Source organism: Pelodiscus sinensis, chromosome 14 (genome assembly GCF_049634645.1).
Source record: "Pelodiscus sinensis isolate JC-2024 chromosome 14, ASM4963464v1, whole genome shotgun sequence".
NCBI lineage: Eukaryota > Metazoa > Chordata > Testudines > Trionychidae > Pelodiscus > Pelodiscus sinensis.
In genome coordinates this window covers 31975996-32000423 of record NC_134724.1, presented here as the reverse complement: position 1 = coordinate 32000423, position 24428 = coordinate 31975996, and the positions used below count along the sequence as shown (strand labels likewise).

Below are 24428 nucleotides of genomic sequence, written 5' to 3'. Positions count from 1 at the left end.
AAGCATCCTGCCAATCTAGACGTGCTTTTCTGAAAATGCTTTTAACGGAAAAGTTTTCCATTAAAAGCATTTTCAGAAAATCATGCCAGTGTAGACGCAGCCACGGTGTTTTGGAGAAATGGGGGCTTCATTCTCGGTGACCAATTTTAAAAACTGGGCTTATTTGCACAGGTGAAATAAATCTCTAATGATACCAGGGACAAATCTGGCCCAAGATATTTAATTTGTTACTATCAAAACACGTATAAAGAATGTTTCACTGTAAATATTACTATATGGCTATGGCTACACTACAAGTTTTTTTGGCAGAAAATATGCTAATGGGGGACTCATCAGCATAAGTCACAACATCACTAGCATATTTTCTGCCATTTCTTTTTGTGCAAGGGGTTTTTGCGCAAAAAGCAGCAGTATGGACATTTCCTTTTTGCGCAAAACCCCCATTTTGCCAAGATCCGTATGCCTGTCCCACTTTGAAACAGACCTGTGAATAATGGGGCAGTGCAGTCTCCAGGGAATGTAATCTAGTCACTTGAAAAATGAAACTCTTCTGCAAATTCAACAATTCCCTATAAAGAAACAGCAGAAGCAATTGGCACTATACATAGTACTCACCTCCTTGTGGTTGTAACTCAGTAATATTTGCAGTGGCCTCATCGTCATCTGAGTCTCCAATTGCCACAACCTTGTATCTATTGCTGCTCTGTTTGCTCAGCACATGAGGTACTTGCAGTGCAGCCTCCCTCTCAGCAGCCAGGTCCAAATCTTGTTGAGCTAAGTGGGCTCTCAACTGCCTAATTTCAAACTAGGGGGAAAAAACAACATAAAATGACGAGACATGCATAAACCTAGCTGGCAATCATTATTCCCCAGAAAGGTGGAGTTGAGATTAACACCCAAGATGCTGGATGCTCATCCAAAGCCTCTCACTCAAAAGACCTACAAAAATTGGTTGCTTGGAGGCTGACGGTCTTCTAATAAAGGTGAAGGGAAATTGTATTCCTTAGGGTTGGAGATACACTTCAGGGCAGTTTCCTAAGAGAAGTAATTGCCACATAAGAGTGACCCCCAACATAGGTTTCTCTGTATAAAGATTTCAATAATCATTCAGAGTGATTCTTGTTATTAATACATAGCTCTTAATATCTGGGTTTTGCACTGATGGAGGGGATTTGTTACACTACACTCAAGCACCTTCTCCCTCAAACTACTGAGTCACAGGAGTTTTGCTAGTGACAATGCTCTATAGAACTGCAGGGAAGAGGGCAGGATTTGCCTATTACTATGGGTATGTCTACACTGCCACCCTAGTTTGAACTAGGGTGGCTAATGTAGGCATTTGAAGCAAATGAAGCCCGGGTTTTAAATATCCCGGGCTTCATTTGCATGTTCCCGGGCGCCGCCATTTTTAAATGCCCCGTAGTTCGAACTATCTGCCCACGGCTACACGCGGCACAGACTAGGTAGTTTGAATTAAAGCTCCTAATTCGAACTACCATTATTCCTCCTGCAAGGAGGTTTAACGGTAGTTCGGATTAGGAGCTTTAATTCGAACTACCTAGTCCGTGCTGCGTGTAGCCGCACGCAGGTAGTTCGAACTACGGGGCATTTAAAAATGGCGGTGCCCGGGAACATGCAAATGAAGCCCGGGATATTTAAATCCCGGACTTCATTTGCAAGCTCGAATGTCTACATTAGCCACCTTAGTTCGAACTAGGGCGGCAGTGTAGACATACCCTATTATATTTAATAGGCTACGCCCATGGTGGATGGCAGTGTATACAATAAAAGTGACAATGACCAACAGGTAGAGACATAAAGAGTAGCAGTCTCATTGACAGACCCAGTATATTGCCCTGTGTTTGACAGACACATGCCTCCTATGCTATAAGAAAGAAACCTTTAAAACTCTTTTTGAGGGTTGAGGATTTTCTCATTCCTTCCTTTATACTGTATTGCAAACCCCCACCTCTAAGCCACCACAATTCTGAGGAAATACTGCATTTGGCTGCAACTCTTTGACAAAATGGACAGTTATGGTGGAGAACAAAATTCTAATTATACACAGTGAGAGGGAAAAGAAAATTAGTGAAGCAATATGTTAATACATTTAACATTTTTCTGCGCAGTGCTTCTTAGCTAAGAGATCTGGAAAAACTTTGCATAGCTGAAAGGACAGTATTACAGTGCTCATGTTGCAGTGTGTCTGTGTCTGCACTTTTTATAACTGAAGGGAACTTAGCAGTGAGGCTCTTAAAAACTTACATGTAATGGCACATTAGCTAACTGAATATGGCTCTGGCTTTCCCCTCTGCGATACTGACTCAAATACGTCTTGCTCTCATATTATACATGTGGTGGTCTTAGTTCATTCCATGTAAGACAGTTCATTCTATAGGGTACATTTCAACTGAGTCCTCTGTTGAAAAGCCATCAGGGTATCAAAAGTATGAGCACTGGATTAGTGATCACCTATAGAGAGAAGTGGGCTCTTGTAGGTTGAGATTCACATTATTACTGGAATGGGAAATGCTTCCACATACTAAAAGATATCAGATTGGTAGTACTGAAGACTGAAGTCTTCTACCACTGTACTGGGAAGGGCACTTGGCCAAAGGCACATGTATACGGAGTGAGAGAGTCATTTAGGGTATGTCTAGACTACATGGCTCCGTTGACGGAGCCATGTAGATTTGTTTTTTTGGTAAAGGCAAATGAAGCCGCAATTTAAATGATCACGGCTTCATTTAAATTTACATGATCAGCTGTTTGTCCGCTCAGCGCGCTAGTCTGGACGCTCCCCTGCCGACATCAAAGCCCTTTGTCGGCAGCCCCGGTAAACCTCATCCCATGGCAGGGGAGTGTCCAGACTAGCACGCTGAGAGGACAAACAGCTAATCAGCTGTTTGTCAGCTCAGCGCGGCAGCCATGTAAATTTAAATGAAGCCGCAATCATTTATATCGCGGCTTCATTTGCCTTTGCCTACAACCCTAATCTACATGGCTCCATCGATGGAGCCATGTAGTCTAGACACAGCCTTAGGCTATGTCTAGACTGCAGGCTTCTTTTGAAAGAAGCTTTTCTGGACGAGATCATCCGAAAAAACTTCTTCCGAAAGAAAGTGTCCACACTGCCAAAGAACATCGAAAAAGTGATCTGCTTTTTTGAAAGATAGCGTCCACACTGAATGGACGCTATCTCACATGTAAGCTGTGATTATTATGGATGGAGTGGCCACCAGGGCACCTGTGCTTTTTCTTCTTTCCTCTTCTTTCGAAAGAACTCCCTCTTCCCCATCCACACACACCTTTTTCCGAAAGAGCTCTTTCTCAAAAAGGCTTCTTCCTCGTAGAAAGAGGTTTACCAATGTCGGAAAAACCCCACTTTTCTTTCTATTTTGTTTTCAAAAGAATGTGATTGCAGTGTGGAGGTAAGTGAAATTTTTTTTGGAAAAATGGCTGTTTTTCCAAAAACACTCTGTAATTTAGACATAGCCTTAGTCTCTATCCGCTGTCAATCCTTGAGCTCTCCATTGAAGCTTCCAATGAATGTATTGAAAAGTAGTGGTTTTGTGGCTACTTATGAACTAAGGCTAAGGTGTCACTAGTGTCAGTAACATTTTTGTTATTCAGGGGTGTGAAAAAACCCACCCTCTTGAGTGACAAATTTTTCCAACATAACCACTTATGTTGGTGAGAGACATTCTCCTGCCAACGTAGCTACCACCACTTGTTGAGCTGGTTTTATTATGTCGATGGGATAGCTCTCTTCTGTCAGCATAGCATGGCTAAATGAGCACTCTCACAGTAGTACAGCCATGCCATTGTAAGTTTGTAAGGGTACACATGGTCAAGAAAGTACAGAACTGGAACTACCAACTCCTTTCACAGTAGCTTCCCTATTTAAGAGCCAAATGGTGACAATGACTGTTCATAAATGCCAGTTTGGTTCCAGATACATACAATACAGGTGAAAGATTTTACATTTCATTACCTGATCTATGCACTGCCAGTGCATACCGCTCTGTTTTCTAGATTAGATATACAATGAGCAGCTGGATAACAGAAAATGTCAGCTTTCAATATTGAATTTTTACAAGAACACGAATTAAAATAATTCTATAAAACCTCTCAAAATTTCATCTTTAAAAAAATCACACAATTCATAGCTGAGAAACAGACTGTGGGGAAAATTTGCAATGGCACGAAGGACAATTAGATGGCTAACTCCTGTTCACTTTCAATGGGAATTTTAGTGCCTTTGATAATCACTCCGGGTATGTCTACACTACCCTCCTATTTCGAAGTAGGAGGGTAATGTAGGCATACCACACTTGCAAATGAAGCCCGGGATTTGAACATGGAATGAGTAGTAACGGTAGTTCGAATTAGGAAACCTAGTTCGAACTACCTAGTTCGTGCCGCGTGTAGCCGCGCGGCACGGGGTTCGAACCAGCCGGGATTTAAAAATGGCGGCGCCCGGCTTATGCAAATGAAGCCCGGGAAATTCAAATCCCGGGCTTCATTTGCAAGTGCGGTATGCCTATATTACCCTCCTACTTCGAAATAGGAGGGTAGTGTAGACATACCCTCCCTTTATTAATAAAGGGAGACGGATTGATCTCAGAAACAAAAACACCAGCACTCATAAGAATAGCACCAAAAAGCTTTAATTCTACTAAAGATGCTGCTCTTTTTCTTTTAATTGTGGTCATAACTGATTGGAAAATAAAAACCAATTTTGATTTGGAAGCCTTTCAGAAAGCAAACAGATTAAACCATTTACAATAAGCAAACAACATGGGGAAACTGAGGCATAGCAACTGACCCAAGGTCAAACAAAAATCTGTGGCAGAAATGTAAATAGACACCAGCTCTCTAGACTCCTACTTCTGTGTTCTAATCACTAGACAATTCCACTTCCTCAAAGCAAATCTTTATAACATAAATTGGAAAAATTCATATCTTGGCCGAAGATAAACTTACTGCTGAGAGAAATGAGTCACAAAGGTATTGCAGAACAGCAGTTCAATTGAATAGTGCATTATTTCTAACAGTGATAGAAATGTAGCCGTGTTAGTCTGGGGTAGCTGAAGCAAAATGCAGGACAATGTAGCTCACAAACATCCCACTCTCCCCACCTCTAATATCATCAATTCACAGACACTTACCTTCCTTCCTTTCCCCCCCCCCCCTGCATTCCCCTCCTGTTCTGAAATGTGATTTGTCCTTTTCATATGTGTTCATTTTTTTAAATTGTATCATTTGGTATATATGGTTGTGACTATTTTCTTCCACTATTTGATCTGAGGAAATGGGTTTGGCCCACGAAAGCTCATCATCTAATTAACCATCTTGTTAGTCTGTAAAGTGCTACATTGTCCTGCATTTTATTTCTAACAGCAAGGGTTTTACTGCCATCTTATGGACAAAGGACAAAACCACATACCACATTGCCAGCCTTGTTAACGTTAGCATCTATGTATTTAGATCTTCAAAACATCTAGTTTTATCTGCTTCAGAAATCTGTTCTTGGTATCTCAGGCAGTGTGGAAAATTTCCTTCCCCTGTGTTTAAGGCACCAGAAGCATACACAGACCTCATATGTCTTTGCAACAGTATGTGAATCACTTCTATTCCTTTTTGCAATATGATCAGATTGTTCTGTTTTCACCCTTAACTCTATGCTGATTCAATTGGGATATGTGACTATATTTCCCTATACTGAATATTGGACATTTGGTAAAACTATTTGTATTCAAGTGAGTTTGATGGCAATCAATCAGAACTATACAGTTCCAATGTTTATATTAACATCTAATTAACTGAGTCCCTGTTAAAAAGAAACATTGTGCAGCCAGGCTCGCTGACTGACGGGGGCAAAAGGGGCCTGTCAATTCAAAAGCATCTGGGGCTTCCCGCTGCCTCTGCTGCTAATGTGGTGGTGGCAGCAGCTGCAGCCCTCGGACCATTAAATTGCTGCAGGAATACTGCATGCTCTGGGCAGCTCTGAGGGCTGGGGGAGTAGATGGCACACTCTGGGCTGTGCTGAGGGAAGGCTGTCCTCAGACCCGCCATTTCTGCCAGAGGCCCCACCCTTCCAGGAGCACAGAGTTGACCCCTTCCATCTTGCCAAGGGCCTGTGGAGGGTGTCACCTCCTCTGTGTGTAGCTAGTCTTTAGAAGTATAACCTTATCTTTAACTCAAAACTTCAGTCATCTGAAGAAGTGAGCTGTGCCCATGAAAGCTCATGATACATCTACATGTTTTGCTAGTTTATAAAGTGCTACCAGACCATGTGTTGTTTTTTAAATTTATCCTGTACAGACTAACTTGGCTATCCCCTGAAGCTTCTGAATGTGCAAGTCACTGCATTCAGCCGTATGGAGTGGAAATCTATCACCTTCACAAAGAAACTCACACAGATCCAAACTGACATCATCTTCCTTTCCAAATGCAAACAGATGGACATCATGCCTAAGGGTGAAAAACCCACTGCAATCTACGTATCCCACAGACTACAGCGATTATGCCACACGCTCGCAAAAAAACTAAGGAACCACTTTATCAGCATTCTATACAACAGACAGAAAAAAATGAAGAGGAGCTCTCAACATTAGAAACTATCATAAAAAAACAAGCCTCCACATCTTTTCCAGATTTTACTACAATTCAACAAACCACCTACAAGGACCATTTCATCTCCCTTCAGAAGAAAAAGGACAATAAACTATCCAAACTGCTGCATGCCTTAGGATCTCTCATTCCAGATACTTTCGACCTACCCAGCAACATCATCAATCTATCTAACCATTCTTAGTCCACCAGAGGAATTTGTCCTACCCTGTGAACTCTCCTTCTGCCCCACCACTCCCACAAATATGAATTGGTTCTGTGGGGATCTGGAATCCTATTTTTGCTGCCTCCGCCTGAAGGAATACTTCCAGCACAGCAATATACAACACACTGAACTTACTGCTCCTCCCTTCCAATCCCACAAGAGGAAGGCTTCTATCTGGACCCTCCCTAACAGTCGTAACGAAAGTCTTGATTTCTACTGTTTCTGCAAACGTGCTCAAGCTGACATTATCAGCAAACAGCAATATATAACACAAAATATCAGTCATGAAGAACCCAATGCTATACATATCCTCAAAAACAATCCTAACATCATAGTCAAAGAGGCCAACAAAGGAGGCGCTGTAGTCATCATGAACAGGACAAATTATGAACAGAAGGCAAATAGATAAATCACCAACACCAGATTCTACAAACCTCTCTCCTATGACCCCACTAAGGAATACCACAAAAACCTGAAAAACCTGCTCATGAAGCTTCCTGATACTGCTCAGGAACAAATTTACACTAACCCCTCCCCCCCCCCCCCCCCCGATCCCTAACCAGGAACTTTCTATCTGCTACCCACAATACACAAACCTGGAATACCCGGACAGCACATCATCTCAAGTATGGGCACACTTACCACAGGATTATCTGGCTATATTGACTCTTTCTTCAGACTCTATGCTACCAGCATTCCTAGCTACCTCTGCGACACCTCTGACTTCCTGAGGAAACTTCAAAACATCAGTAATCTACCTGAAAATACCATCCTGGCCACTATGCATGTAGAAGCCTTTTACACCAACATTCCACATGAAGATGGATTACAGGCCATCAGGAACATCATCCCCGATGACAGCAATGCATTCCTGATTACAGAGCTCTGCAGCTTTGTCCTCATCCACAACTACTTCCAATTCTGAGACAATTTGTATCTCCAAATCAGCGGCACAGGCATGGGCACCCGCAAGGCACCACGATGTGCCAATATCTTTATGGCTGACCTTGAACAACGTTTCCTCAGCTCTCACCCTCTAACACCACTACTTTACTTATGCTACATCGATGACATCTTCATCATACAGACCCACGGAAAAGACTCGCGAATGGCCAGGCCACAGCAGGCGTTCTCAGGAAGATCGTGGACCATCACTCCCTAGTGGACGTCTGGCGAGACCACCACCTGGCCGACAGTACTACCTTCACCTACGTCCGGGTGGAGGACGATCGGTCGAGCCACTCCCGGTTGGATTGCATCTACCTCTCCCGTTTCCATGTAGCATGAGCCCACTCCTCCAGCATTTGGCCGGCCCCATTCACTCTCTGAGTTCAGAGAGGCTGAGGCCAGCCTATTGGAACTTTAACAATAGGCTGCTGGAGGACGTGGGCTTCGTGGCATCCTTCCAGGACTTCTGGCTGGCCTGGCGGGGGCAGAGGCCCGCCTTTCCCTCGGCACGGTGCTGGTGGGACGTGGGGAAGGTGCGCGCCTGGCTCTTCTGCCGCAACTACTCCCGGGGTGCCAGCTGGCAGAGGGATGCAGTGATAGAGCAGCTGGAAGAGGAGGTTTTGAAGCATGAGAGGCGCCGGGTATCCAACCCCAAGAAACCACCTCTCCGCAAGGTGCACTGGGAGAAGCGGGAGGAACTCTGGACCCTGGAAAACTACAGGGCCTGGGGTGCCTTCGTTCAATCTCGCATCCAGCTCCTTCGGGAGATGGATCGTGGCTCCTGCTTCTTCTATGCCCTGGAGAAAAAGAGGGGGGCTAAAAATCACGTCACCTGCCTTTTGGCAGAGGACGGCACCCCCCTCATGGATCTGGAGGAGATGCGTGGAAGGGCCAGGGCCTTCTATGCCAGTTTGTTCTCCCCGGATCCGACCGAAGCCAATGCCTGTAAGGTGCTCAGCGCGGGCGACCAGGACCGGCTGGAGATGCCTCTCACTCTGGCCGAGTTCTCGGAAGCCCTCCGTCTCATGCCCAACAATAAAACCCCAGGCATGGACGGGCTGACCGTGGAGTTCTACCACATGTTCTGGGACGTCCTCGGTCTAGACCTCATCACCGTCTGGGCCGAGTCCTTGGAGAGCGGGGTCCTCCCTCTGTCGTGTAGGCAAACGGTGCTCGCCCTACTGCCGAAGAAGGGGGACCTCCGCGATCTTCGGAACTGGCATCCCGTCTCGCTCCTCAGCACAGACTACAAGGTCATAGCAAAAGCCATCTTGCTGCGACTGTGGTCCATGCTGGCGGGCGTGATCCATCCCGAGCAGACCTACACTGTCCTGGGCCGAAGCATCTTTGATAACTTGTACTTGGACCGGGATCTCTTGGAGCTTGGGTGTAGGGACGGCTTGTCGTTTGCCCTTCTGTACCTGGACCAGGAGAAAGCGTTCGACAGGATGGACCACGGGTATCTCCTGGGCACTCTGCAGGCCTTCGGCTTTGGGCCCCGTTTTGTGGGTTTTCTCTGGGTGCTGTGTGGGGAAAATCAAATAACTCCAAGTGTGTCTAAGGGGGGACACTGGAGGAAATCAAAACTCTCTAAAAGAAAACTGCTGTAAGGGTTAAAAGTTTTCCAGACCTCTCTCCCTGTATCAGAGTGGAATCATCTAAACTCTAATCAAAGACCCTTACAAATGCCTATCTCAAATTCATGGATACTCCTAGTCTGTCACAAATTATCATGTAAACTCTTATCTTTGTCACAGTTTGCCTTGTAAGACTACTCACTCCACATTCTCATTTGCCTTTGTTTTGTAAAACTTACTTCTAGCACTCCTGGTGTGAACAGAAGTCTCAGAGTACTTCTGCTGAGACTTTGATATGTAAAGGAAAACAATCAACAACTGAACTGTCTAAGCATTCTGTATAAAGGATCCAAAAACCTGTAACTCAGGGCTGACTGCTGTTGTTCTCTGGTAGCTGTCAGACTGCATGCATGTATAATAAAGTTTTTCCTTCTAGGTTTCTCTCCTGCCTCACTGATTTGACTTCCAGCCTCGGATCCTTCTGGGGGCTCTGTACCCCAGGGGAACGAGATTTCTGGTCAGGCTCAACTGGACCCTGACCGAGCCGGTCAGCTTCGGGCGGGGGGTTCGTCAGGGGTGTCCGCTGTTGGGCCTGCTGTACGCTCTGGCGATCATGCCCTTCCTCTGTCTCTTCCGTAGGAGACTGATGGGGTTGGTGCTGTGAGAGCCGGAGGTGCGGCTTGTCCTGTCGGTGTATGCCGATGACGTGCTCCTCGTGGTCCAGGACTCGGGTGACCTGGCATGGGTGGAGGCCTGCCAAGCTGTCTACTCGGTGGCTTCCTCTGCCCGGGTCAACTGGGTCAAGAGCTCTGGCCTGGTGGTCGGGGATGGGTGCCGGGCCGGCTCCCTCCCACCCGTGCTTCAGGCCACCAGGTGGAGCGCGGGTCTGCTGCTCTATCTGGGCGTCTATTTATCCACCACGCATCCTTCTCCGCTGGAAAACTGGCAGGGTTTGGAGGCCAGGGTGGGTGAGTGGCTGTGGAGGTGGACAGTACTGCGCCGGTATCTCTCCCTCCGCAGGAGAGCACTGGTACTAAATCAGCTGGTCCTGTCCATGCTCAACACCCTGTGCCTGGCCCCAGAGGTCTGGCCAAGCTCCAGAGGACAGTTTTGAAGTTCTTTTGACCAGGACTGCACTTGGTCTCTGCAGGGGTCCTGTCTCTTCCCCTGGAGGAGGGGAGCCAGGGCCTGATTTGCGTGCGCATCCAGGTCCGGACCTTCCACCTCTAGGCCCTGCAGAGACTCCTCTTTAGTGCAGGTAGTCCGGCATGGAGCAGTTTTGGGTGCGCCTTCCTCCGCCACCTCCAAGGGCTCCGATATGACCGGCAGCTCCTTTTTATCCACCTGAGGAGCTTTCTGTGAGACCTCTCAGAGTTGCCGGAATTCTACCAGGAACTCCTCCGGACCTGGAAGCTGTTCTTGGCGACCAGGTCCGTTGTGGCCACTGAGGGGACAGACCTCCTTGCAGAGCACCTGCTCCACAATCCAGCCTTGCACATACAGGTGGCAAAGTCTCCCTCGGTATGCCAGAGGCTGATCCTGGCAGAAGCCACCACGGTCGGAGAACTCCTGGATTACGACAGGGGGGACTGGGTGGATCCCCGAGCGCTCGCTCAGCACATCGGGCTCTCCATCCTCCGAACTCCTCTGCGCATACTCCAGGAGGTGACGGCAGCTTTGCCGTGGCTCACTCTTGATTTCCTGCAGAGAGCACTGCGAGAGGGTACGCCTCACCCCTCCTCTCCTGCAAACCCTCCGTCTCTTGTTATCTGGCCCCTGTTAAGTGGGCCCCCCTGGGCCCCTCATCCATGGACCCCCAGCCGGCTGCAAAATCTGCAGCTGGTATGCTTTCAAACCGTGCCTAGAGAACATCTCTACGCGCTCGTGCTCCACACCCTGCACTTCCCCCCATCTTGTCCCGCAAGTGGCGGGACTATCTAAGACCCGTAGAGGGTGGGGAACCCCGATAGGCCAGTGTGTATCCCACCCTAGTTCCGCGGCCCATCGGGGACATTAGTTGGTGGCTCCTTCATGGAACCGTGAGCACGGGCGTGTACCTGGCACAGTTCACCCCTATCCCGAACACCTGCCCCTTTTGCGGCGTGAGGGAGAACCTGGCGCACGCCTATCTTGAATGCGCCTGGTTGCAGCACCTATTCCACGAGGAGTAACGGTAGTTTTAATTAGGATCTTTACTTCAAACTACCTAGTCCGTGCTGCGTGTAGCCGCGGGCACAGAGTTTGGCCTAAGGGGGATTTAAAAATGGTGGGATTTAAAAATATTTAAATCCCAGGCTTCATTTACAACTCACTTGCCCTCATTACCTTACCTAGCTCGAACTAACGAGCTAGTGTAGCCGTACCCTTATTGAGGTTCTGGCTGCACTTTTCCCCTCACCCTATCTGTGGCCCCACAAAGTTGCGGGACCTCCTCGTCAACCTCCTCCTGGCTCTGGCTAAAGCCACGATATACAACACCAGGAGGAGGATGCTGGACGAGGGGGTCCCCTGCGACTGTGGGGCCTATTTCTGTTCCTCCCTTGTGTCACGTATCCGGGCAGAGTTCCTCTGGGCGATGTCCACTGGCTTCCTTGACAGCTTCGAGGAGCAGTGGGCACTGTCTGGGGTTATCTGCTCAGTATCCCCATCCAGTTCCCTTGTTTTGACCCTGTGACCTGCAACCCCTGACCATGTTTTTCATTATTTGTTCCACGAACTCAGTTGAGCCCCAGGTTCAGTCGTCTCTCCTGCAAGGCTTTGCCCGTCTATTTCCTGGGTTTCAAATAGGCACTACAGAGAGGGAGAAGCAGCAGGGTGCAGATGGTGCTCTACTCCTCTCCCCCTGTTCCTTCTGCCTGCACCAGCCAGAGCAGTCCCCGCCCTACCTAGCCACCACCTGCCTACTGAGGCCCCCCAGCTGTTAGACCTGCTCCCCCTGGACACTGCTGCTGATACTCACCACCACCAGCTACTGCTGCTGCCTGAGGGGGAGGGGCCTATCGGCATGCTCTCCCCCCCACTGCAGAGAGAGAGGAGGGGGACACCACCACTACTAGCACCCGCTACCTGGAGTCCCCCACCTTGGCTGACCGCTGTTCTCCTGCTGCTGCAGCTGCACCACCTGCGCCCTGTTGAGGGGTGAAGAGGAGAAGGCGCCACCATCTGGACCTGTGGAGAAGGCTTTCAAAGACTGAGTGTTTTTTCCATCTGTGCTCCTGTGGTGATGGTAAGTTGAACTATTGAGAGGGGGCCGGGGGAGGGGCACAGAGCCCTCCCCTCAGTCCAGGTACCCCCCCTTCCTGCTGCCACCGCCCCCAACGGCTTCTCTACCACCCTTAACACCTGGACTTTCTCCTCACCCCTTGACGGGGCTGTTACTCCACCTGGGACTGTGCTGTTGCAGTAGTGGGCGAGGTTGAGCCCCCACAAGCGCTCATGAGCGTGCTCCCTTCTCACCCTCTTGGACTTGGCCCCCTTCCCTCAGCTACATTTGGCTGCAAGGCCCCCCTCACCCTTTCTCACCCTCCTTCCCTACTGCCTGCCCCGTCCTGCTAGCCCTTCCCCAAAATCCTCACTTCCTCCAACCCCCTCTGCTATGATGGAGGAGGTCCCCGCCCCCTTGGCTGTTCCGGTAGTTCACAAAAATCCCTCATGGCCACCAACGCCATAGACCACTGCGGCTGACCTCCCGACCCCTGACCCTGGCTCCGAACCTGCCACGGCTGATGCCCCCCTGCAATTCGGGTGGGCTCTCCACCTCAGTCAGCAAAAAGGGCCAGGGGAGGAAGAAGGGCAAGGGCCCATCCAAAAAGGCCCAACCTCTGAGGCCACCCTGCCTGCTGCGGCCCCACCATCTGCCGCACCCCCTCCTTCCCCTGCTGTTCCCCCCACTGGCTCTAGGGGTGATCCACCCGTGGCCCCCAGAGCGTACGCACAGGTGGCCACTGGCGCCCTCCCCCGCATGCCGCCACATCATCTGCCCCAACTGCCACCTCCAGCTCCATCCCTGATGGCCAGGGCCCCTTACCCACCCTGACCAGGACGCACAGCATCTGCTGCTGTTGGCACTGCGCCAGGGCTCGGATCCCTACTTGCCCATCTCCGTGTCCCGTGAGCTCTATCTGGGGGCCCAGACGAAGGAGAATCCAGCCCTCAGTTCTGCTCCTGTTCTTCACAGATAACTGTAGGGACAAGGGCAAGGTCCAGTTCGCCCTCCAGCACTGGAGGGACTTTCACTCCATTCTCTGGGCTACAAGAGCCCTCTTGCAGGAGGGGAGAGGGCCCAATAGGCAGGACATCACGGCCTACCACTGGACATGCAGGTTCCGGGACGCCCTCCTGAACTTTGGGTTGGAGTGTGGGGCCTGCCGGAGGTCGACGATCACCCTGCCCATGAGGATCCACCTCATCCCTCATCATGAAGGACACCGTCATCGCCACCTTAAATGCTCGGGACTGTAGGGCGGGCCTCTGCAGGAGCCGGATGCTTTTCTTCCTTCGGGTGGGGGGTACTCAGTGGTTTTCCTGCAGGAGACCCACACGACTCCAGCCTTTAGCCATTTTAGCCACCTCGGCGTGCACTCAGCCAGGGTGGACACCTTGTTCTCCCCTGCCCTACGGCTCGAGCTGCTGGGGACTGCCGAGGTTGTCCCAGGCTGCTTGCTGCATGTCCGGGCCTGCTTGGAGGGGCTCACGTTGAACCTGGTCAACATCTACGCCCCAAACGTGGGTCCAAACCAGGTCATCTTTTATCAGCAGGCTGCCACCTTCCTCGGCATTCTAGATCCTCGTGAGTGTCTGGTCCTGGGCGGGGATTTCACCACCACCCTCGATGACCAGGACCGTGTAGGACTCACGAACTGCCAGGCCACAGCAGGCAACCTCAGGGGGATCATGGACCATCACTCCCTGGTGGACGTCTGGCAAGACCAGCACCCGGATGACACCATCCCCTTCACCTACATCTGGGTGGGGGACGATCGGTCGAGCCACTCACGGTTGGATCGCACTTATCTATCAAGGTTCCATCTGGCACGAGCCCACTCCTCCAGCATTCGGCCAGCCCCATTCACGGACCACCATTTGGTGGCCATGAAAGCCTCTCTTAGGGTATGTCTACACTACCCTCCTAGTTCGAACTAGGAGGGTAATGTAGGCATACCGCACTTGCAAATGAAGCCCAGGATTTGAATTTCCCAGGCTTCATTTGCATAAGCGGGGAGCCGCCATTTTTAAAACCCCGCTGGTTCGAACCCTGTGCAGCGCGGCTACACGGGGCACGAACTAGGTAGTTCAAACTAGGCTTCCTAGTTCGAACTACAGTTACTCCTTGTGAAATGAGGAGTAACGGTAGTTCGAACTAGGAAGCCTAGTTCGAACTACCTAGTTCGTGCCCCGTGTAGCCGTGCTGCACGGGGTTCGAACCAGCGGGGTTTTAAAAATGGCGGCTCCCCGCTTATGCAAATGAAGCCCGGGAAATTCAAATCCCGGGCTTCATTTGCAAGTGCGGTATGCCTACATTACCCCGCTAGTTCGAACTAGCGGGGTAGTGTAGACATACCCTTAGTGTGGAGAGGCTGGGGCCAGCCTACTGGCATTTTAACAATAGCTTGCTGGAGGACGTGGGCTTCGTGGCGTCCTTCCGGGAGTTCTGGCTGGCCTGGCGGGGGCAGCAGCCCACCTTTCCCTCAGTGCAGCTCTGGTGGGACGTGGGGAAGGCGTGCCTGGCTCTTCTGTCACGACTACTACTACCCTCCAGCCAGCGGAGGGATGCGGCGATAGAGAAGTTGGAACGGGAGGTTTTGAAGCTTGAGAGGTACCTGGTATTCGACCCTAAGGATCCACCCCTCCGTGAGACATACCGGGAGAAGTGGGAGGAACTCCAGGCCCTGGAAGATCACAGGGCCCTGAGTGTCTTTGTTCGATCCCACATCCAGCTCCTTTGGGAGATGGATCGCGGCTTCCGCTTCTTCTATGCCCTGGACAAAAAAAGGGGGGCCAAAAAGCACGTCACCTGCCTTTTGGCAGAGGACGGCAACCCCCTCATGGATCTGGAGGAGATGCGTGGAAGGACCAGGGCCTTCTACGCCAGTTTGTTCTGCCCGGATCCGACCGAAGCCGACACCTGCAGAGTGCTCTGGACCGAGCTCCCGATTGTCAGCGCAGGCGACCAGGACTGGCTAGAGCTGCCTCTCACTCTGGCCGAGTTCTCGGAAGCCCTCCGTCTCATGCCCAACAATAAAACCCCGGGCATGGACAGGCTGACTGTGGAGTTCTACCACGTGTTCTGGGACGTCCTTGGCCTAGACCTTGTCACCATCTGGGCCGAGTCCCTGGAAAGCAGGGTCTTCCCTCTGTTATGCAGGCAAGCTTATTGCCAAAGAAGGGGTACCTCTGCAACTTTCAGAACTGGTGTCCCATCTTGCTCCTCAGAATGGACTATAAGGTCATAGCAAAAGCCACTGTAGTCCGTGCTGGCAGATGTGATCCACCCCAACCAGACTTACATCGTCCCGGGCCATAGCATCTTTGACAATCTGTACTTGGTCCGGGATCTCTTGGACCTTGGGTAAAGGGACAGTCTGTCGTTCGCCCTCCTGTCCCTGGGTGGACCACGGTTTTCTCCTGGGCACTCTACAGGCCTTCGGCTTTGGGCCCCGTTTTGTGGGTTTTCTCCGGGTGCTGTACGCCCTCGTGGAGTGTTTGGTCAGGCTCAACTGGACCCTGACCGAGCCAGTGAGCTTTGGGCGGGGAGTACGTCAGGTGTCCATTGTCAGGCCAGCTGCATGCTCTGGTGATCGAGCCCTTCCTCTGTCTCCTCTGTAGGAGGTTGACGGGGTTGGTGCTCCAAAAGCCGATGACATGCTCCTCATGGTCCAGGACCCGGGTGACCTGGCACGGGTGGAGGCCTGCCAAGCTGTCTGCTCGGCAGCCTCCTCCACCTGAGACAACTGGGTCAAGAGCTCTGGCCTGGTGGTCAGGGATGGGTGGTGGGCAGGCTCCCTCCTACCCACGCTTCAGGCCATCAGGTGGAGCGCGGGTCCACTGCTCTATCTGGGTGTTTATTTATCTGCCATGCATCCTTCTCCGCCAGAGAACTGGCAAGGTTTGGAGGCCAGGGTCTTTCCCTTCAGGGGAGGGCACTGGCACTGAATCAGCTGGTCCTGTCGATGCTCTGGCACCGGCTCAAAACCCTGTGCCTGGCCCTGGAGGTCCTGACCAAGCTCCAGAGGATAGCTTTGGAATTCTTTAGGCCAGGACTGCAGTGGGTCTCTGCAGGGTTCTGTCTCTTCCCCTGGAGGAGGAGGCCAGGGCCTGGTCTGCATGTGCAGCCAGGTCTGCCTCCAGGCCTTGCCTCCAGGCCCTGAAGGTAGCCTGGCATGGAACACTTTGGTGTGCGCCTTCCTCCACCGCCTCCGATACGACTGGCAGCTCTTTTTTATCCACCAGAGGGGTCTTCCGCGAGACCTCTCAGAGCTGCTGGAATCCTACCAGGAACTCCTCCAGAACTGGAAGCTGTTCTCAGCGACCAGGTTCATTGTGGCCACCGAGGGAACAGATCTCCGTGCAGAGCCCCTGCTCCACAATCCAGCCTTGTGCGTACAGGTGGCGGAGTCTCCTTTGGTGTGCCAGAGGCTGATCCTGGCAGAAGCCCCCAAGGTCGGAGACCTCCTGGACTACGACATGGGGGACTGGGTGGATCCCCGAGCGCTCACTCAGTGCATGGGGCTCTCCACCCCCCGAACTCCACTGCACCTAGTCCAGGAGGTGAAGATGGCTTTGCCGCAGCCCGCTCTTGATTTCCTGCAGAGAGCCCTGCAAGAGGGTATGTCCTGCCCCTTCCCTTCCTGCAAAGCCTCCATCCATTGTTATCGGGCCCCTGTTCTGCGGGACCCCAGCCTACCCTGGACCCTGAGCTGTCTGCGAGATTTGCAGCTGGTCTGCTTCCGAGCCGGGCCAATGGAACAGTCTGCCAGCTTCCAGGAGCCTGCCAGGACCCGAAGAAGGTGGGCGCCTTCCTGGTCCAGGGCGGAGATCATGGACCATATTCACATTTGGAGGAATGCCCCCAACATCCATGATCTCCGCACTAGACAGGAGAACACGGCCATCTATGGCAGGATAGCCAAGAGCTCATCGTGACTCTGAAGCCAGTCCTGTACTCCCAGGACATCTGCCCGGCCATCAATGACCCTGAGGAGGCCACTTCTAGTGATTTCACAAACGTTTTCTAACTACAAGCAGGTTCAGGCAATGGAGTGTGCTGCGGTGTGCTCTCTATCTGCCTACACCGTGCAGGGGGACCGGAACAGCTTGTTTACATGTCTGAAGACGTAGCAAGTGTCTTGTCTGTACAGTTCAATGAAGCTCTCAGATAGGCACTCTTTAATCCTTTTCACAAGGTTTTGGGGGAGGCCAGCCTTATGTTGTCCTCCTCAGCAGGAGGACTTCCCATGCTAAGTCACGAGTAAGTGGTCTGGCATCATGGAGCCACATGAAACTGTCCTTCAAGGTATCTCTGATTCACACTGACCCTTGCTGTGCTCTCCTTATGGCACTGGAGTTTGACTTCTCGAACTCTCAGGCCAGGCGCTCTGTCTCAGCTCTGCACCCAGCCAGAAAAGTCTCCCCCTTGTTCTCACACAGTTTATGGAGTACACAACAGGCCGTCACCACAAAGGGAATGTTGCACTCACTGAGGTCTAATCGGATCAGGAGACTCCTGAACCTCTCCTTTAAATGTCCAAATGCACATTTCATCACCATTCTGCACTACTCAGCCTGTTGTTCAACTCCTCCTTGCTTGAGTTCAGGCTGCCTGTGTATAGGGTTTCATGAGCCAGGGGATCATAGGGTAGGCTAGGTCACCAAGGACAACTATGGGCATATTCACGTTTCCGACTCTGATGTTCTGGTTGGAGAAAAAAGTGCCAGTGTGCATATTTTGGAAGAGGATGGAGTTCCTAAAGATGTACATGCATCTTTCCCAATTACTAGTGCTTGTAGCACCATGGAGAAGTACCCATTGCAGTTGATATAATCTGAGGCATGACGGCTGGGGGTCAGGATGGGGATGCCATCTATGGTGCCCATGCAATTAGGGAAGCCCATGGTGGCAAAGCCCTCCACGATGGTGTCCACACATTCCCCCAGAGTTTATTGATGGCCTTGCCTACTTGAATGAGAACAACCCCAACTGTAGATTTCCCTACCGTAAACTGGTTCCCAACTGAGCAGTGGCTGTCTGGCATGGCGAGCTTCCAGAGAGCAACTGCACTCTGCACAGTCAGAGTGGGTCTCATGTGGGTATCCTGTCACCTAAGGGCAGGGAAGAGCCATAGCCCAAGTTCCAAGAACATGGGCTTGCATATTCAGAAGTTCTGCAGCCACTGGTGATTTCTGCATGATGATGCAGTCCCATCAGTCTGACCTTGTTTCCTGACACCAAAACTGGCATTGCACTGTGTCCAAGGGATTGACTAGCAACTGAGGTAGCATGAGCACCAGGGCTTGCCTGAGCAGGGCCTCTGTGCCATGCTGAGGTCCGTCTTCCTCCTCCTCCTCTTCCAGGTGGACCAACAAGCAGGTACACCACGAGAGACATGAGTATGACAATGCTTTCCCGCATCCTAGGTTCTATGGTTGCAGTGTTCTGGTATCTACGCAAGCAACCAGAGCACAAAAGGATGTGATCACACTGCCTCCCCTTTATATCACCCAAGGGGAGAGGGACTAGAGGAGTGCCTTATGGGGCGCAGCCAACATGAGCCCCTCTAACCATCTACTGCCAAATTCTGGACCCAATAGACCAGGCCAGACTTCCCAGCTACCTCCCTGGCAGACTCTATAATGTGGATACTCAGCTTTGGAGAACATTTGATTTTTGTCCATCCTGAGGACATGGACTTTCATCTTCTCAACATTGTGTGCCCAGAAATTGACCATAGTATATTTGACCTTTTCTCGTAGGCTGTGTCTACACTGGCATCCCTTCCGGAAAAGGGATGCTAATGTAGCACATCGCAATTGCAAATTCCGCGGGGGATTTAAATATCCCCTGCGGGATTTGTATTTACATGGCTGCCGCTTTTTTCCGGCTTGGGGAAAAGCCGGAGAAAAGTGCCAGTCTAGACGCGATTCTCTGGAAAATAAAGCCTACTTTCAAGTAGGAATAAGAAATCCTCCGGAAAAGGCTTTATTTTCCGGAGAATCACGTCTAGACTGGCACTTTTCTCCGGCTTTTCCCCAAGCCGGAAAAAAGCGGCAGCCATGTTAATGCAAATGCTGCGGGGGATATTTAAATCCCCCGTGGATTTGCCTATTCCAAAGTGTCTAATCTGCATCCCTTTTCCGGAAAAGGGGTGCAGTGTAGACACAGCCGTAGTGTAGACATGCTCTAGATGTTTTGCTTATTTTAGGCCCATTGAATGTGACTAGTTTCTACTAAAAATAATGAATTTAAAATGAAGGAATTTGAAAGTCTATTTTCATATTAAAAGTCATCCAAAATATTTAGTTCACTGCCAAAACAGTGTTTCAAACTAATATTATTCCTGTTGGGATATATAAAAATTAATAGGTCTGAAATGGCTTTACATTGGTCGTTCAGGGATCAGTCATAGCATTAACCTTAAACATGCTTTTTCCTTTTGTTTTTGTAGTTTGGGAAGATAGATTAATAGTTTGGTCAAAACCGGTATTATTCTTTCTGCTGTACAAACATGTTCTCGCTCTCTGTTCTTGTAGCCTAGGAGACAAGATGGCTACATCTAGATTGCATCCCTTTTTCGTAAAAGGGATGCAAATTAGACGTATCGCAATTGCTAATGAAGCGGGGATTTAAATCTCCCCTGCTTCATTAGCATAAAAATGGCTGCCGCTTTTTTTTGGCACGGAGCTTTGCTGGAAAAAAGCGCCAGTCTAGATGCGGATCTTTTGGAAAATCAAGCCTTTTCCGAAAGATCCCTTATCCGCGTCTAGCTGGCGCTTTTTTCCAGCAAAGCTCTGTGCCAAAAAAAAGCGGCAGCCATTTTTATTCTAATGAAGCGGGGGAGATTTAAATCCCCACTTCATTAGCAATTGCGATACATCTGATTTACATCCCTTTTACGAAAAAGGGATGCAATCTAGACGTAGCCGAGAAGTATGCAACTGCTCTACTTTGTTGTGTCCTCATTGGCGCTGTATAAAATATCTTCAGGGTTAAGTTCCTTGTAATGTCTGTAACCTGTTAGTTTGTAGCATAGGAATGTGTTGATTTAATTAGAAATTCTGTAAATAGTAATTAGGGCAGGTATGACTGTATTCATTATTTGCTTATTAACATTCATTTTATGGGAGTTAACCATAAATAAGGCTAAATAAGGCTTTAGGAAAAGGAGTGATAGAAGTGTGAATTAATATACTAAAATAGAAAAAGGGTGTAATCGTCACCAGGTTGTTGCCATTCAGACATTGTGTTCAATGTCTGAGGTAACCATGCGTAGGCAATAATGCAGTTCCTCTTACCCCATCTGCTCCTGGGTCGCCTGTTTTTTCTCTAACCTCTCCCTCTTTGTTTTTTAATGTCAATGCGTTCATTGAAACAATTTATTTTTTTAATATTCACCTTGCATTTATTTTAATACCAAATTACTAAAAAAATTTGCACCTGGAAAGATCCTAAAACTAAAAGTTGCTCCTAGAAACTAAAAGCTTCTACAACAGCATTTTTTAGTTGTTGAAAGAGTCTAAGGGTATGTCTACACTACAATGTTAGTTCAAACTAACGGACGTTAGTTCGAACTAACATTCATAGGTGCTACACTAGTGCTCCGCTAGTTCGAATTTAAATCGAACTAGAGGAGCGCTTAGTTCGAACTAGGAAAACCTCATTTTATGAGGATTAAGCCTAGTTCGAACTAGCTAGTTCGAATTAAGGGGTGTGTAGCCCCTTAATTCGAACTAGTGGGAGGCTAGCCCTCCCCAGGTTTCCCTGGTGGCCACTTTGGCCAACACCAGGGAAACTCGTATGCCTCCCCTCCCGACCCCGGACCCCTTAAAGGGGCACGGGCTGGCTACGGTGCCTGTGCCAGGTGCAAGCCTGCCAGCACCCAGCCAGCAGACCCTGCACCTGGCACGGCACAGAGCCACCCACCCGATGTCCCCCAGCCCACCCCCTCTTCCCGGGACCAGGCTGGCGGCTCCCGGGAGCTTGCCCTGGACCGCAAGAGGCGGGCACCTTCCTGGGCTAGTGCGGACATCGTGGACCTCGTCTACAATCTCCGCACTAGGCACAGGAAAGTGGCCATCTAGGGCAGGAGAGCTGCCAGCCTGGCCACCCAGGAGCAGGTGTGCATGAAAATCAAGGGGGTCCACTGAGACCCCCGACCCTGAGCCCTGAGCTTACAATGGCCGTCCTGGGTCAGACCAAAGGTCCATCTAGCCCAGTAGCCTGTCTGCCGACAGCGGCCAACCCTAGGGACCCTGGAGGGGATGGACCGAAGACAGTGACCAAGCCATTTGTCTCGTGCCATCTCTCTCCAGCCTTCCACAAACTTTGGGCAGGGACACCACTCCTACCCCCTGGCTAAGACTACTCCATGGACCCAACCTCCATGACTTGATCTCACTTCCCTTTAAACTCTGTTCTAGTTGTAGCCTTCACAGCCTCCTGCAGCAAGGAGTTCCGCAGGTTAACTATTTGCTTTGGGAAGAAGAACAACTTTCTCTTACTAGTTTCAAGCCTGCTACCCATTCCTTTCCTTTGGTGTCCTCTAGTCCTTCTTTATGGGAACTAATGAAGAACTTTTCTGTATGTACCCTCTCCACCCAACCCCTGCTTTTAAAGACCTCTATCCTGTCCCCCCTCCGTCTCCTCTTTTCTAAGCTGAGAAGTCCCAGTCTCTGTAGCCTCTCTTCATCTGGGACCTGTTCCCAACCCCTGATCATGTTAGTTGCCCTCCCCTCTCCCAGCCTTTCTCTTCCCCTCTCCCACCTCCTTTTCCCAGTCTCCCCCAGTTTTGGTCAATAAAGACAGATTCCATTTTTGACCACAATTGTCCTTTATTTTGTACATCAAGAAAAGGGGCTAGGGAAGGGTAACTGGAAGGAGGTGAGGGGGGAATGGGGTATGAGCCTCCGATGGGGAGGACTGGGCTGGCTCTGCGGGCTTCTGGGGGTGGAAGCTGTCCTGCAGCCCCCCAATTGCCCCATCTCCCCAGATGGCAGCCTGCAGCAAGTGCAGCCGGGCTGATGGCCGAGTGGTGTGATGTGTCCAGTGTGGGCACTCCGGGCACTCCAAGCCAGGACTGGTTTTCAAGCAGGGCACCCCTGAGAACTGTCTGTCCGGGGTGGGGGTCGGGTCCCTTTAAGCGCAGCCCTCGGCTAGCCTGAGACAGCATCTCCACGCTCTAAGTCCTCCTCTGATGCCCTGCCGGCACTGCTTCTGGCCATCCTTAAGCCCTGTTCAGGGTCCACTCAATGTGGACATGCTAGTTCGAATTAGCAAAACGCTAATTCGAACTAGTTTTTAGTTCTAGACGCGTTAGTTCGAATTAGCTTAGTTCACGAGGAGTAACGGTAGTTCGAACTAGGAAGCCTAGTTCGAACTACCTAGTTCGTGCCCCGTGTAGCCGCGCTGCACGGGGTTCGAACCAGTGGGGTTTTAAAAATGGCGGCTCCCCCTTATGCAAATGAAGCCTCGGAAATTCAAATCCCGGGCTTCATTTGCAAGTGCGGTATGCCTACATTACCCCGCTAGTTCGAACTAGCGGGGTAGTGTAGACATACCCTTAGTTATTAGGGAAGTTATGCTCTTCCATTAAAATGAAAAAGTAGTTACTATAAACGTAAAGACACAAGGGCTGTGTCTACACTGCACCCCTTTTCCAGAAAAGGGATGCAGATGAGACAAGTCAGAATTGCAAATGACACGGGGGATTTAAATCTCCCCCGCTTCATTTGTATAAACATGGCTGCTGCTCTTTTCCGGCTCGGGGTTTTGCCGGAAAAAAGCGCCAGTCTAGACAGGATATTTCAGAAAATAAATCCTTTTCCGAAAGGTCCCTTATTCCTGATTTTAAGAGGAATAAGGGACCTTTCGGAAAAGGCTTTATTTTCCGAAAGATCCCCGTATAGACTGGCACTTTTTTCCGGCAAAGCCCCGAGCCGGAAAAAAGCAGCAGCCATGTTTATACAAATGAAGCGGGGGAGATTTAAATCCCCCGCTTCATTTGCAATTCCGACTTGTCTCATCTGCATCCCTTTTCCGGAAAAGGGGTGCAGTGTAGACACAGACAAGGGGAAAAGACCGTTTTTCAATGTTTGTTTAATGATATCTGCATGTTCTAAAGTCATGTTTGTTTCACATATTAGGGGAGGGGAGGAGGGTAAAAATAAGAACATAGGCTGCAGTTTCCTCCAGGTAATTAGAAACTTTAGCAATCGAGGAAGTACTCAAGCTGAAGTCTGCCATCTTTCAATAGACTTCCTAGTGGTAATTTTGCAAATCTCTTATCTTAGCAACTTATTTGAGCTATTTAAAACTTCATGAAACCAGTGTCTTTAATAGACAACATAAATAAATATATCATGGATTTTTTACCCCTTGTTCTTGGCAGATCTGGGTTAGTCTTTCAAGCTGCTCATCTTGAATAATCTTTGCCTTCTCATATTGTTGAATCACCATCTCCATCTCCACTTTCACAGGTAACACATAGGCTAGAAAAAACAAACAAGGACTTGAAGAAATTAAACAGCCATTTAGCTTATCAGAGATGTCTGCATATATTTTAAAAACAGAAAGAATTTTCATGATCACCTAATCTGAACTTCTGTGTAACACAAGCCATAGGATTTTATTCAGTAATTTCTTCATGAATCCCAAAAATTTGTGATTAAAGAGGATACTGTACTGTACTTACCATGTACAGTAACTGAAGTTCTTAGAGATGGCTGTCCCTGTGGGTGCTCTATTTAGATGTTTTGGTGCGCTGCACTTCTAGTTGGAGACTTTTGCTGGCTGTGCCCTGGTTGGCAGTGCACAAGCTGCTCTGAGAAGCTAATCCAGGCACACAGCCAAC

At 49.8% G+C, this 24428-nt stretch overlaps 1 protein-coding gene across 1 annotated transcript in view; it reads right to left on the bottom strand.

Moving 5' to 3' along the window:
- Positions 1-24428, bottom strand: part of TMEM266 (transmembrane protein 266) — a 260119-nt gene that overhangs the window by 45127 nt on the left and 190564 nt on the right. Inside the window, exons 8-9 of the mRNA XM_006126238.4 lie at positions 23951-24066; positions 616-805 (exon numbers count right to left, since the gene is read on the bottom strand). Coding sequence (XP_006126300.2) covers positions 616-805; positions 23951-24066 — 306 coding nt within the window. The remainder of the gene's footprint in view (positions 1-615; positions 806-23950; positions 24067-24428) is intronic.